Genomic DNA, 15,126 nt, shown 5'->3' with positions numbered 1-15,126 from the left:
GTTCAGGGGAGAGCTCCGTGACGTAGCAAAGTCGGCGCAGAAATTGGCGCCAAGTATCTCCATTGGTGGAATACTAGTGCTTCGGCAATAGAGTGGAATTTTCCGCCGGTTTTCGAGTTGCTGATTGGAACGCTGAACCACGGCCACAGTCGTTGAGGTGGGAATGTTCAGTATTCGGTTTGTATGGGTGCTCTTGAGGGAGTCGGCTCTCGCCTTTTGGTTGGAGTAGGTTACAAGACTGAGCCCTCGCTGCTCTGGACAGCCTGCCTTCTGTTGACTGTCTAATATACTTTCATTTAATTGTAACTGTTTGACGAAGTTGCTGAAGTTTCGACTTCAACGTAACTTTCCGAGTACAGTTGGCCATTGAGCGTTCTGCGTAAAAGCGGCCTATGTTGTCAGTCTTGAACAGTTTTGGCTAAAGTTGACTGTATCAGAGTTACTGTGTGACTTCGTTTGTTAAAATCAATCACTGTACCGTCAGTGATTGTGTAGCGAGCCTTCTTCGTCTCCCTCAGAGGCGCATTTGTGTTGCTAGGAAGTCTTTAATCTGGAACAACCAGACCAGGATAATTTGTTTCTGGCTATACTCGCGACATTATCATCACCATGACGGGACGTCGAAGCAACCAGCCATCACCTCCGGTATGCCAGATCGTGTCTTTGCAGTTAAGAAAACAGCTTGGTAATGTATGTCTGCAGCACTGGCAGATTAGGGCCAATCAGAGCTCAGCAGAGCGCGCCTATTCCCGTCTTTTCTAACATGGTTCTGTCTTGGGTGTTCATTGTCTGAGTTCTCACTACTGTAACAGCAATTAAGGTTGGGTTCACTGGGTGTTTCTCTTAAGATTTGAGATGCAAGTAATTGGCTCCACATACTACTTGGTCATAAATGTCACAATCTAGTTTATGGACAACTTTACCTTCACAGCATTTATTTGAGTATCCAATTTGACGTATTGTAGATGTTTCATGAGTTTTTGTTTATTATTATGAGTTTAGTCATAATAAATCGAGCTGTTATTTTGGACAGAACTTTCATTTGGTTGATTGATAGAGCAACCCTTTCATTTCTCACTACGTTAATGAAACTTTCCTTTATCAAATTAAATTATTGCAGGTGCCAAACTCTTTTCTACTCTACTTGCAGGGTCGATTACAGTAAGTTCGTGTTTCTTCTTAATCCATGTGCAACAACAAAAGTCGGAGTTAGAAAAGGGGGAGGGGGCGTAAAGTACCATTTCCATATGAAGTTTCTAGAAGCCGGCATCTCGCAAGGGAACTGGTAAAACAAAACGAAAATTACCATCTGTAAGGATCTCGCAAAAATTTAGTTTCACCAGTGGTGCAGGAAAAATTTCATTGATCATGGTGAAGGGAGGGAGATGTTAATCAGACACGCAAAGCGTTAATGGTACGCACTTGGCACTGCATGAGCAATCTTGCGAAAATGTGTGTACAATGACTGTAGATCCACTTGCGAGTCAGAGAAAAGAAATAATAAAACGATCAGGTACTGAATAAATCACGCATCCCCAAAAAAACCCTGAAGAATTAATAACGTCTACTTGAACCTACATCCTATCCACTTTCGCTCTACGTCGATCACTGGATCTAAACAGTACTTACCGGATGAAGAATCAGCATCAGAGTGTGAAGGCAGAGTCTGTACCACCTGATACCTGCTGGAAGAGTGTGAAGGTAGAGTCTCTGTCCATTGAAATCTGATGGCTGAGTCTGAAGGTAGCGTCTGTGACAAATGAAATCTGATGGCAGAATCGGAAGGCAGAATCTGTGCCAGTTGAGATCTGCAGGCAGTGTCAAAAGACTTCACTTCTCTGTTTTTTGTAATGTCCCTATGAGAAAAAAGTACCTATATTTGCATCAGCGAATCAAGACACGTAACCAGGGTCACCCGAAGAGATGAGAGGAGACTGGCTCTTCGTATCAACCTCCTAAGAGAAATATGAAAATAGCTGACTGGACATTCCCACGGAAGAAGAGAAAGCTTCCTGGTAATCAATCGTTGTGGCAGCACCCTTTAGCTATGTCCCTTTATTCAGAAAACCTGAAATGCAGCCGACAGTTCGCTTCTACAAAACAAGAAGAACGTGCCCTGGTGTAGCAAATCGCCAGCCGCGGTGGCAACTTGTCTCCGCCCCATGTCGCCCTCGCAAGACAAGGAAGGCCGTACGCCGTTGGCGATCAAGCTTGACCGACTGTCCACCACCAGTTTAAGACGAAGTAGTCGCTATTCTCAACATTTCTTATGCCCAAAAAAATGTTACCTACAAGCTGAAAGCTTGTTACTTTAGTAAATATTATTTGGTTGACTAATTCGGGGGAGGGGGCCAAATAGGTCATCTGTCCTACCAGATTAGGGAAGTGTGGGGAAGGAAGTCGGCCATACTCTTTCAAACGTACGGTCCCGGCATTTGCGTGAAGCGATTTAGGGAAAACACGGAAAACCTGAATCAAGATGGTTGGACGCGGGTTCGAACCATCTCCTCCCGAATGCGAGTCCAGTGTGCTAACCACTGCGCCACTTCGCTCGGTAAATTGCTCATTCACTGTATCCATAGGGAAATAATTCTAAATTACTAGCGGAAGACGGGATGCGGAAGGTGGCAGGTACTTGACTTCTGCAATTGTTTCTGGTATACGTGAGGGTCTTTTTTAAATCAGAGAGGCCGAAATTAGTATCACATAACTTTCTAGTGCCCCTACTATGTATTACAGTATAAGCGACCCGTGATCTCCGGCGGCAAGTTGCAGAGTAATAAAGTAGGCATAATTAATCAGTTTATCTTTACAACAGCGAAAAAGCCTATAATATACAACCACCAATACATACAACAGGTCCTAAAACCCTCAGGCGAAACACGTACACTGTCAAGTCGTCACCGTCGCTGCGGGATCATCTCGGTGTAGGTTGTTGGGCTGCTTTCCGTAACATTCAGTGCAACCACACGCAGGGTGCAAATCAGCCAACTCTTCATAAGTCGATCAGTCCCAAACGCAATGTGTATGACTGTTACTGTGCAACGAAAGCTGCTGGACAAACAAATCCGAGACAGAACAGTGCGGTACTGACTGACTACCGCGAGTGAATGGAACAAATTTGTTACGAAATAGACACACAGAGGATCAAGACAGATGCAAAGATATACGGCGCTAATAAATCTCAGGAAACGCATTTTTTTTTTTTTTTTAGCGAAACCCCAGAGACTACAGGCCACTTACGGCAAAATACTCAAAACACGTCTCTGAACAACCAGTGAAATTTTGCTGGTGGAGTTCGGTTTCACCCGCGTATATCAGTCAATGATGACGTTCCTCAGATCCGAGAACACGCCGACGGAATATCTTTTAAATGACATGATTGGAAATACTGCAACCAGCCACAAGTTTTCTCTAAATTTTTGAATGTTGGGCTCCATAAGGTTCCCTTTCTGTACAGCGACCGTGGAATATAAAATTATAAAGAATGTAGCAACCAGTCGCGGAAACATAATTTATTTATCTTGTTGCAAATCGATTTCGACTGATGTCAGTCATCATCGGTGCTAAAACAAATACAAGAGACAGAGCATAAACAACAACTGCTTTAACAAACGAAAAAATTGGCAATAAAATATAGATACAAAAGGTATAAGCGCCCTCTATGTAAAATACAAAGTAATGTAAAATACAAGCAACAAGGAATACATAAAATTATAAAAAATTACACAGTGAATGTAATTGATAATACCAATTTAAATAATTACAACAAGTGAAAATGTTTGAAATATTGTTTGTCAGATGATACTAACAAATTAAATATATACATCAATACTACGATCGTCAAAATTGTAAGAAGAGATAAACTCGCTAAAAATATGATTCCATTAACACAAAGTTAGGAAATGCGCAACACTTCGTTAATCGCATTATTTAAGTAATATCGTACTGTAAATGCGCAACACTTCGTTAATCGCATTATTTAAGTAATATCGTACTGTAATTTTTACCTGAACTCTGTGAATTTTGGATTTGTGCATTCAGCAATGTAGCGTCATCTATTGGAAGTAACATAAATGTGCCTTCTGATGCACTTGTAGTTCGTATGTAGAACGGCAGATGGCCATTGATACCACTATTCGGTTTCGTCATTATGACAAATAAGTTTATTGCAACGTGTCGCCACCTCATGTTGTCTTGTTGTAGTGCTGACCTTATGATGTGTCACTTCATGATAGAAATCTGCCAAGGACAGTACTTCTACTTACGGCATGTATCGGTTAGAAAAATGGTATGTTATGACTTTGAATTTTAATTTCAGATATCTGTGTATATGTTGTAATTTCAATTATCTGTATATGTTACAATTGATGTAACTATGTTTTATTGTCAATTTTTCATTTGTTTAAGCAGTTGTTGTCTATGCTCTGTCTCTTGTATTTCTTTTAGCACCGATGATGACTGATATCAGTCGAAATCTATTTGCAACAAGATAAATAAATTATGTTTCCGCGACTGGTTGCTACATTCTTTATAATTTTTCTTGAAATCTTTCATTATGCCATTACTAGTTCCACACTGAGCCCGTCGTCAGACGGTAGCGTTGACATCTCTTACATTTGTTTCCTAAAATATAATAAAATTTTTGTGATGCATAGTTTACAGAAGATTTTACATTTGTGTCCTAAAATAAACCTGACTGCACACTGAATGATCAACTAGCATTGAAAAACCAAATGTACCTCTAAAATTTCATAAAAATCCTATAACTTGAAACGATGGAAACAATAATTGATTGACAGAGAGAAAATTCTTCCTTGGCCATTACCAGCACCTTTCAAATCTAAATTATTAAATGTCTAACCGTATAAAATTTCCTGTACTACGTAGAAGTATCTCTGAAGTAACTCCAGAAGTGTAACATATCTGTATACATAACGTGTTCTTTGGGACATTACGTCAGCAGCCAAAGCAAACAAATGCATCCGCCATCTTGTTTTTAGTTCAGTTCATTGATCACTAAGTACTGAAAAAGAAAATCAAACCTTTGTTCTATTATACGTGAAGGAAGCCTTTTCAGGATGTAAGTAAAATGTGTGAAGCATGTATAAATGTAAAATCATGTAATCAAGAAAACTTTAATAAATTTTAGGACAAAAATATAAAACCTTCTCTAACCTATGCATCACAAAAATTTTATTATATTTTAGGAATAAATGTAAAAGAAGTCGTCGCTAAAAAAATGTGCAAATGTGTGTGAAATCTTAAGGGACTTAACTGCTAAGGTCACACTACTTAACCAAAATTATCCTAAGGACAAACACACACACCCACGCCCGAGGGGGGACTCGAACCTCCGCCGGGACCAGCCGCACAGTCCCTAACTGCAGCGTCCCGGACCGCTCGGCTAATCCCGCGCGGCAAGTCGTCGCTACCATCTGACGATGGGCTCAGGACCGAAACTAGTAATGGTATAATAAAAACAATTTCAGAAAACTTGTAGATGGTTGCAGTATTTCCTACAGTAAAATTTATGAAAACAGCCGCGGCATTCTTCAACAAAAACGTCTTTTAAATGAAAACGAGAAATGAGTCAAAATGATACTGTTATAAACAATATGCTAGGCCGGAAAGATTCGCCCTCTTGGAGGGCGACTAAGCCACAGTAGGTGTCTAACTGGTTGAAGTTGTTGTGTTCTGGCATTCACAGTGCCTGGCAGTGCCTGTAAAGATAACCAGTGAGCTAGACTACCACGAAGCACTTCCCGCTGCCGGCTGTCGGGGAATCACACAGCGCAGGTGCGACCGCGGACTGCTTTGCCGCTCCTATATATGCGACTTCAGAGACTGGCCTATTGCAGAACGAGGGTCGCTTAGCAGCAGTGGCCACCAGGAATGTCTTTCGCCATGGCTAGCGCTTCCATCGCCACAGTTGTCTTCATCGTGGCTATAGCTGTCGTAACCACCAGCTGTAACGACTGGCGTGAGTATAATGGTGTTTCATAATGGTATTTGTTCCAGCATTAACGGCACACGGCGTGAGGCCATCACGTGTATAGTGTACCCGCGGATCTAAGTCTGACGACAGCAAATTCGGCCATTCCTGTATTGATTGCAAGTGTTTGGTGACTTCATGATCGATTTTGACGCTGGATCGTTTGTTCAGTGGTTCGGAGGTGTTGTTTCACATGTAAACAAAAACTGTAACGTACTGCCAGTACACTTAGGAAACTGTAATTTGAGTAGTTAGTATGGATAAGAGCGGAGATCTGCATTTACAGTTTGACTGCTAGACCTACTACAGAAACATATCTAGAATAGTAGTAATGGTCAGCTGTGACGTAAAGGTAAAGAGTAATACGATCATTGCATTTTTCCTAATTCATTTTTCCCTTTCATTTTTTCCGCTTTTATGTCACATTTAGTTTTATTTGACTGCAAAATAAAAAATCTTGTCTTCCAGATTCAGTTAAAATCGGAACATATTTGTTGCGATTTCTGCTCAACCCACATTTCATTAAAATTTTAAGTATCTTATTCGATTCAGGTACGTTAATGTAGTATTTTATTTACATTAATTACAGAAACGAAATGTAAAATGGATTAAAGTAAAAAGGAAGTGCAGCCTATGTGGGTTTCGAACCCGTGATACTTGTATCGGCTACACTGATTTTCAGTTGGTAGACCGCAGACGCTCTTAGGAAATAAACCCTGTGCACTGATGCATTACATACGAGTTGGGTCTTTTAATGTTTAAATAAGCACTTCACTTATCTCTATTTGCGGAATAACGAATGTTGAATAACAACACAGGCCAACGAAAATTTTTTTTGGAAAACGTCTTTTGCTTTGATAGCTGATCTTTATAGATTTTTATGAACTGAATCCAAAGCTAGCCTTAGTTTTTTTGTATCACCCATAGTTTTCGAGAAATATGCTTTTTACTATATAATATAGAAATATTATGCTATACGGTAAACGGGGAAATTAATGAAACGCTTTGTTACAACATAAGCGCATGTTTAGTATTTACAGTAATCTACTTAAAACAATGATATGTGTTAACAGAGGTTTCACTTGTCAGCTGGAATTGGTTTGTGTTTTGTTTCTCTTTTTTCTTTGAAGCTTCTTGTGTAGCTTTTTCTACTATGAGTCGCTTGCTGAACTTCTCGGTGAAGTGACCAACAGCAGTCCTTCATCATGTTGGTGTTCCAGCGGCCTTGGTAACGTTTTTCCATCACTTTAATGTCCTGGTGAAAACGCTCTCCTTGCTCCTCACTAACATCTCCAACGTTGTCCGGGAAGTGATCAAGGTGACTGCTCAAAAAGTGAACTTTCAGGCTCATTAAACATCCTAAAGTTTTAAACTTCTTTAAGATTGTAGCTACAATAGAAACATATTCTGGGTCTTTTTCATGTCCCAAGAAATTCGTAACGACTTGCTTGAATGATACCGATGCTTCTTTCTCATTTAAGGCCATTGTGGATTCAAAGTTAACATCAAACATCAATTTTATAATATCAGGCCCGACAAAGACGCCTTCTATTAGTTTAGCTTCTGAAAGATGTGGAAACTTATGGCAGAGATACTTAAAACGTTGTCCATCTTTAGGCAAAGCCTTTACAAACTGTTTCATTAGGCCTAACTTTATATGTAGAGGTTACCATCACATGTTTTGGATCTACAAGGTTTTTGCGTAGAACGTTCTTCTCACCAGGTATTAAAGACTCCCTCACAGGCCAGTTCTTTCTGCAGCAGTGTTGATCTTTAGCCCTACTGTCCCATTCACACAAGAAACATGGAAATTTGGTAAAACCACCTTGCTGACCAAGAAGCATGCATGTTACTTTTAGATCGCCACATATCATCCAACCATGAGCAGACTAGCCTATTTTATTTAGCACTATTTCTAGATTTTCATAGCTTTCCTTCATATGTACAGAATGTCTAGCAGATATAGATGCATGCATGTTACCATTGCGTAATAAAATAGCCTTTAAACTAGTTTTGGATGAATCAATGAACAGCCTCTAATCTTCTTTCTTGTATTCAATACTAAACTCATTCATCAGACCGGGAATGTCTGAGCAGTGCACTAAATCACCTTCTTGTTGAAAAAACTTGAAAAATTGCTGATCTTTCTTTCTATACATGTATAAGCTGGTTCCAACTGCCAACAAGTTCTTTTCTTTTAATCTAGAGCCAAGCAATTCAGCATTTTCTTTCATTAAGCCCAGATCCCTAGCCAAATCGTTAAGCTCGGTCCGAGTAAACAATTTGGGCTCTAGAATTTCTGTATTAAAATGGAATTCATCATCATCTGGTTCATCTAAATCACATTGTACATCCGAAAATACTTCTGTTGGAATAGAATTTAAATCATCTGGTGGTTCAGGAACCGGCAAATCTACACCACGCCCAACGGGTCGGATGGCGGACCGAAGGTTTGGGTAGCTTATTATCTTCTTGGTTTTCGAATTATGACCAGTAATATGAACACTGAAAAAGTAGCAATCATCGGAATGATTTCTTGGCTCCCTCTGTATCATAGGAACAGCAAATCTAAAGGCTTTTATCTCCTTTTTGGACCGTTTTCTCTGATCTTCAACACACACATAATATACTTTATGCGCCACCCAAGATTTATCTTGATCACCAAGTTTAGATCCAAAGAATGATAGATAAACCTTTTTCACAGAGTCTGTAATGTTTCTTTAGTGTTTTGTAACCACAAATTCACTGCAGATATAACAAAAATTGTCAGCAGGGTTTTTACAACCATGATTAGATATTGTACTGAGCACATGTACAGGAAAAGGGAAAGTGAGGTTAGGTTGACGGTAAACAAAACACCATCTGTTAACACAAAAATAAAATCGACCTTTTTTTGCCAGCAAATGTTTATCAGCAGTGCTACCAACGTCATCTACATTCATTACACTCCTTTTTAAATTATTTTAACTGTATAAAAGCTGTTAAATATTTTAAAAATAGCTTAATTTAATAAATTTAACTGCAAAATGTGAAGGAATGGTGGGTGATATTGTTTTTTAAGTATCATATTTGGATTTTCCACCCTAAAAAACATAAGAATAAGATATTTTCAGCAAAAACGTTTTTCCATCGTTGGCCTGTCTAATACTTCTGTTTGAAAGAACTCCTGAAAACCATTAAACAATTAAATCGTTTGTTAAAACAAAACGCAAATGCTTCTGAAATACGATAAATAAATGTTGCGAGTATCAATGAAGTAACTTTAAAAATAGTTCCTGTCCGTTATTGTGACCAAAAATCTTTCCTAAGTCAAGTGACACAACATGTGCCTGGGAAACAGCTTGTTGGCGTTCAGGTGTTCAAAAAATGGTTCAAATGGCTCTGAGCACTATGGGACTCAACTGCTGTGGTCGTAAGTCCACTAGAACTTAGAACTACTTAAACCTAACTAACCTAAAGACATTACACACATCCATGCCCGAGACAGGATTCGAACCTGCGACCATAGCAGTCGCGCGGTTCCAGACTGTAGCCCCTAGAACCGCTCGGCTACTCCGGCCGGTTAGTTCAGGTCTTTGTTTAAGACATCATTGTGTTTTTTCGGAATTAGGAAAATTAAAGTACCACTTATCCCAACAGACTCAGTTGTTATACTTAGCAAATTTCGTTACAATTTTACCAGCAAAAATATCACCGAATGTGAACAGTCAATACATCACTACTCTACTCTTTCCAAAATCTCTCCGATACTGTCCGAAAAACCACAGCACCCCGTTAATAAAAAAATATAGTTTCTTCATTATCTCGGAGCACGATGTTATGTGGATTGGCTGCACAACAAAAGACTCTCCACTTGATGTACAGTCAGTTGTTGGAGATCTTGAACTGTTACTGCGGTATACTATCTGATAGAATGTCACCGTGTGCCCCTACGTAATGTGCGATTGGCCACTAAAATATCAACAGAGGCACCCCCCCCCCCCCCCCCGATATAAAAGGAAGCGGTGAGTGTAGTATTGTTGGTAGAAAAGCGGCAACAGCAGAATTGGCCTGTTAGGAGAGCTCAGTGACCCTGAACCTAGACAAGTCATTGGACGTCACTTCAGTAACGAATTCATCAGCGACCTTTCAACCTTTCTAAAGCTGCCCAAGTTGCTTGCTGGTGATGTGATCGTGAAGTGTAAATGGAGAGGAACAAACATAGGTAAATCAAGATCAGGCATACCTAATGCAGTGACGAACAGAGACCGTCGAGCAATTACTTGTGACTTCGAAAGTTTGACCAGCAGCGCTGCTGGTGCAATTATTGCGCTTAGGAAGTTAAAGAGAACGGGGTATAATGGTCAAGCAGCTCGTCATAAGCCAAACGTTTCTCTATTCAGTGTTAAACGACGCTTGAGATTAAGTAAAGAGCGACACCGTTGGACAGTGAATGACTGGAAACAAGTGATTTGGAGTGATGAATCAAGCTATACCCTGTGGAAATCCGATGGAAGAGTTTGAACTGGGCGAATTTCTGGAGCACGTTAGGTGCCATCATGCACAGTGCCAATAGTGAAGCGTGGAGGAAAAATGGTTCAAATGGCTCACAGCACTATGGGACCTAACATCTGAGGTTATCAGTCCCATAGACTTAGAACTACTTTAACCTAACTAACATAACGACATCACACACATCCATGTCAGAGGCAGGATTCGAACCTGCGACCGTAGCAGCTGCGCTGTTCCGGAGCAAGTGTGGAGGAGGTGGAGTTACAGTATTGGGGTGTTTACCGTGGTTAAGTAGTGGTCCACTTATTGCACTTCAGGAAACAGTAAATTCTGAAGCACATGAACACATTTTACAGCCGAGAAAACTAAACTGTGTTCAGGAGAGCAACAGTCTGGAGAAGATGACTGTTTGTTCCAGCATGAAAATGCACCATGTCATAAAGCAGTGACTTTGAGTCAGTGGTTTGTGGACAACAACATTTCTGAAATGAACTGATATGTCCACAGTGCTGCAGTCGTGAACCCAGTTGAACTTTTGTGGAAAGAGTCACAGTGTCGACTTCGTTCCATGCCCAAGCGTCCAACTCCACTGGTTTCGGTTCTTGATGAGGAATGGGCTGCCATTCCTCCACAGACAATCAAAAACCTCACAAAAAGTGTTCCCAGCAGAGTTCAAGATGTCATAAAGGCGAATGATGAACACACCTCACGTTAATGTCCGCCGATAGGTGTCCGGATACTTTTGACCATAAAACGTAACTGAAATGTTTATGTTAGTGAGCCACGCGGTATACATTGTGTTCCAAATATTTGAGCTCAAAATTATGCCAACGGTAAACTAAGTACAGGGCTATTACAAATGATTGAAGCTGTAACATATATTTGGAGCACACACAGTGTCTTTGTGCTCTGATCGTATGTAAATTATCCACGTGAAAATCGATTTCGCTATTCATTGGATTATTAACAATAATTTCATAGCAATAAAACTCGAATTTCCACCACTGGAATAGTGAATTTCATTATTTTAGTAATTGGAGTATACTGTTCCCCAATACAGCGTTCACGGGTAGTATGCGTAGGTATAGTATTGCAGGATTAATTAGACGTCATTTACATGCTCAATTCTCTCCATATAATTACATTCATTTAAGCTGTATCTGATACGTAACAATGTGCAGTAGCGGCTGAATACAGAATTGTTCGCGTTACGCAGTCAATCTTGCTTTAATTTTCACGTAGGTTATGGTGATGTTTACACGCCTGTTCTCCTGTCACGCATATCAATAATGTTTAATTGAAATGTCAGAGGCCACGCTGTTAATAGTTAAGAGCCACTACAATAGCACACGATGTATTTTTTACACAACTGAGTAATCCGTGAAAGTACAGGGCTATTACAAATGATTGAAGCGATTTCATAAATTCTCTGTAGCTCCATTCATTGACATATGGTCACGACACACTACAGATACGTAGAAAAACTCATAAAGTTTTGTTCGGCTGAAGCCGCACTTCAGGTTTCTGCCGCCAGAGCACTCGAGAGCTCAGTGAGACAAAATGGCGACAGGAGCCGAGAAAGCGTATGTTGTGCTTGAAATGCACTCACATCAGTCAGTCATAACAGTGCAACGACACTTCAGGACGAAGTTCAACAAAGATTCACCAACTGCTAACTCCATTCGGCGATGGTATGCGCAGTTGAAAGCTTCTGGATGCCTCTGTAAGGGGAAATCAACGGGTCGGCCTGCAGTGAGCGAAGAAACGTTTGAACGCGTGCGGGCAAGTTTCACGCGTAGCCCGCGGAAGTCGACGAATAAAGCAAGCAGGGAGCTAAACGTACCACAGCCGACGGTTTGGAAAATCTTACGGAAAAGGCTAAAGCAGAAGCCTTACCGTTTACAATTGCTACAAGCCCTGACACCCGATGACAAAGTCAAACGCTTTGAATTTTCGGCGCGGTTGCAACAGCTCATGGAAGAGGATGCGTTCAGTGCGAAACTTGTTTTCAGTGATGAAGCAACATTTTTTCTTAATGGTGAAGTGAACAGACACAATGTGCGAATCTGGGCGGTAGAGAATCCTCACGCATTCGTGCAGCAAATTCGCAATTCACCAAAAGTTAACGTGTTTTGTGCAATCTCACGGTTTAAAGTTTACGGCCCCTTTTTCTTCTGCGAAAAAAAACGTTACAGGACACGTGTATCTGGACATGCTGTAAAATTGGCTCATGTCACAACTGGAGACCGACAGCGCCGACTTCATCTTTCAACAGGATGGTGCTCCAACGCACTTCCATCATGATGTTCGGCATTTCTTAAACAGGAGATTGGAAAACCGATGGATCGGTCGTGGTGGAGATCATGATCAGCAATTCATGTCATGGCCTCCACGCTCCCCCGACTTAACCCCATGCGATTTCTTTCTGTGGGGTTATGTGAAAGATTCAGTGTTTAAACCTCCTCTACCAAGAAACGTGCCAGAACTGCGAGCTCGCATCAACGATGCTTTCGAACTCGTTGATGGGGACAAGCTGCGCCGAGTGTGGGAGGAACTTGATTATCGGCTTGATGTCTGCCGAATCACTAAAGGGGCACATATCGAACATTTGTGAATGCCTAAAAAAACTTTTTGAGTTTTTGTATGTGTGTGCAAAGCGTTATGCAAGCATCTCAAATAATAAAGTTATTGTAGAGCTGTGAAATCGCTTCAATCATTTGTAATAACCCTGTATTTCCAAATAAAAATAATGTTTCAGTTGATAACAGGTCTTGAGTGACCAATGAGTTTGGAGCATTTGTTTATTAACTGATTGCGTTTCTATGTCGGTGGGGCTACATAGCAAAAAAACAACACTGAAGACTGCGTTTATAGTAGAGTTTAACATTGTTTGCAGTTGTTGAACATTGCGTGTTCTCGTTACAGGGACGTGTAGATAAGCACTTAATGTATGGTGCAGCCGAATTTATTTATAAGGAGGTTGTTTGTGTTGTTATCCCCGGATGATAATTACACTAAATATTTGTCAGGATTCGTAAGCAGTGGGTCTCTGAGGTACAGAATACGCGAACACCGAGAAGTAAGTTTAGACAGTTACTAACAAAAAACTGATTATAAAACACGCACGCTACGCGTACCCATCATCACTGTGTCTGACATCCTAACAGCGGCCAACTGCGGTCGTATCGAGAGGCTCCATGGTGCGCTAAGAAAAGAGATGTAGTCGCGCCCGAGGCCGCGCTAGTTGTATGGGGCGCTGCGGACGGCGGCTAGTGGCTTACTCTCTTGTAGCACACTGCGGACGGACACTCGTCTACTGACCTAGCAAATTGTCAGCATTCCAAGATAGGTCGGCTGGCGAGCGCGTATTATGTACTGTACGGCTACGTGCAACCCGTAAAACATTATATCACTCTCCCCAGAGTAAAAGAGCAACCATAGGTGGCTTGGCTCCTGGGCGGTATGAATCTATTTCGCCATTCGTGGCATCAGAAGGCATTGCAACATGTATTTCATTTGTAGACACATAGAAGCGAGCTTTCAGGATGACACTTTCATACATGACAAATGCTGTTGACAAAAGACAGGTTAATAAAAGCAATAAAAACACAATATTGACAATCAAGTATGAGTTAACATTACTGGGCGAATCGAAGGACTTAATTCTATTTGCTGCTTCAATGAAGTTTAACTCATTATTGGAAGAAATTACATCTTCATGGATATCCTTAATTAAATCACTGTCTTCAGAAAAACTTGATAAGGAATGCTTTCCATATGTTAATATGTATGAATCATTGTAATAAACAGATAACATTCTCGTTAGTGGCAAATGTCCAGTTGCATGAAATGTAGTCGGCAATACACTAGCCATATCAAATAGTTCACATGATAAATCACAATGTGTGGTATTCAAGATTAATCTACTATTATTCAATTTGAGTGTACAGGGTAGCTCAGGTGTATTATAATTTTTACTTGTAAATGTGACATCAAGGGTGGAGTTAAATGAGAAAATTATACCTTCAGAACTTCTTTTAAGAAATGGATGATAAAGATGTGTTAAAATTCTAGGGCAGTCATCTCTTCGGGGATGATTCATAAACAATTCTTTCTCACAGCTGTACGCTCTACTATCTAAGAATACTGCCGATTCAGGGGAAATTAACTTATGACTACGTTTACACATATGCAAATCGTTTTCATTTATGGACACAAAATATCTTCGATCCTTGCTGGTCAGTAGACACAAAATATCTTCGATCCTTGCTGATCAGTAGATAATCATTTAGTACGTACCTTACTTGAATACCTGCCTGTCTCCATTTCACAGGGTAAGTATAAATCTTATACATTTCAAAACTGTGCTTTGATGTAGCAATGGGTATAGAAACAATAGCAGTTAATTCATCTTCAATCATTAAATTGTATGTGGTGGTTAACTTGTAGTAAGCATATAAATTGCAAGAGTTAACAGGGTAAATCATAGTTTGCATCTAGCTTTCATTCAATTGATAGTAGGATCTGTAAAAATTGTTCTGGATGTAGTAGTACACTGCTCAAACAATCAATTGAATTACTTCATAAGGCTGTTCTTAAGTTAAGGGCATCAGTTCTTAACAAAAGAGTGTTTAAATCTA

At 40.3% G+C, this 15,126-nt stretch overlaps 2 protein-coding genes across 2 annotated transcripts in view; one reads left to right on the top strand and one right to left on the bottom strand.

The window, feature by feature from the left end:
* The window catches only part of LOC126188632 (dual specificity calcium/calmodulin-dependent 3',5'-cyclic nucleotide phosphodiesterase 1-like), a 590,211-nt gene that overhangs the window by 422,776 nt on the left and 152,309 nt on the right, over positions 1 to 15,126 (bottom strand). The gene's annotated exons all lie outside the window — the stretch shown is intronic.
* The window catches only part of LOC126188989 (uncharacterized), a 29,872-nt gene continuing 20,602 nt past the window's right edge, over positions 5,857 to 15,126 (top strand). The window contains exon 1 of the mRNA XM_049930784.1: positions 5,857 to 5,983. Coding sequence (XP_049786741.1) covers positions 5,896 to 5,983 — 88 coding nt within the window. The 5' untranslated portion in view covers positions 5,857 to 5,895. The remainder of the gene's footprint in view (positions 5,984 to 15,126) is intronic.

Source organism: Schistocerca cancellata, chromosome 5, assembly GCF_023864275.1.
Source record: "Schistocerca cancellata isolate TAMUIC-IGC-003103 chromosome 5, iqSchCanc2.1, whole genome shotgun sequence".
In the NCBI taxonomy this organism is placed as follows: domain Eukaryota; kingdom Metazoa; phylum Arthropoda; class Insecta; order Orthoptera; family Acrididae; genus Schistocerca; species Schistocerca cancellata.
This window is presented reverse-complemented; position numbering and strand designations above follow the sequence as displayed.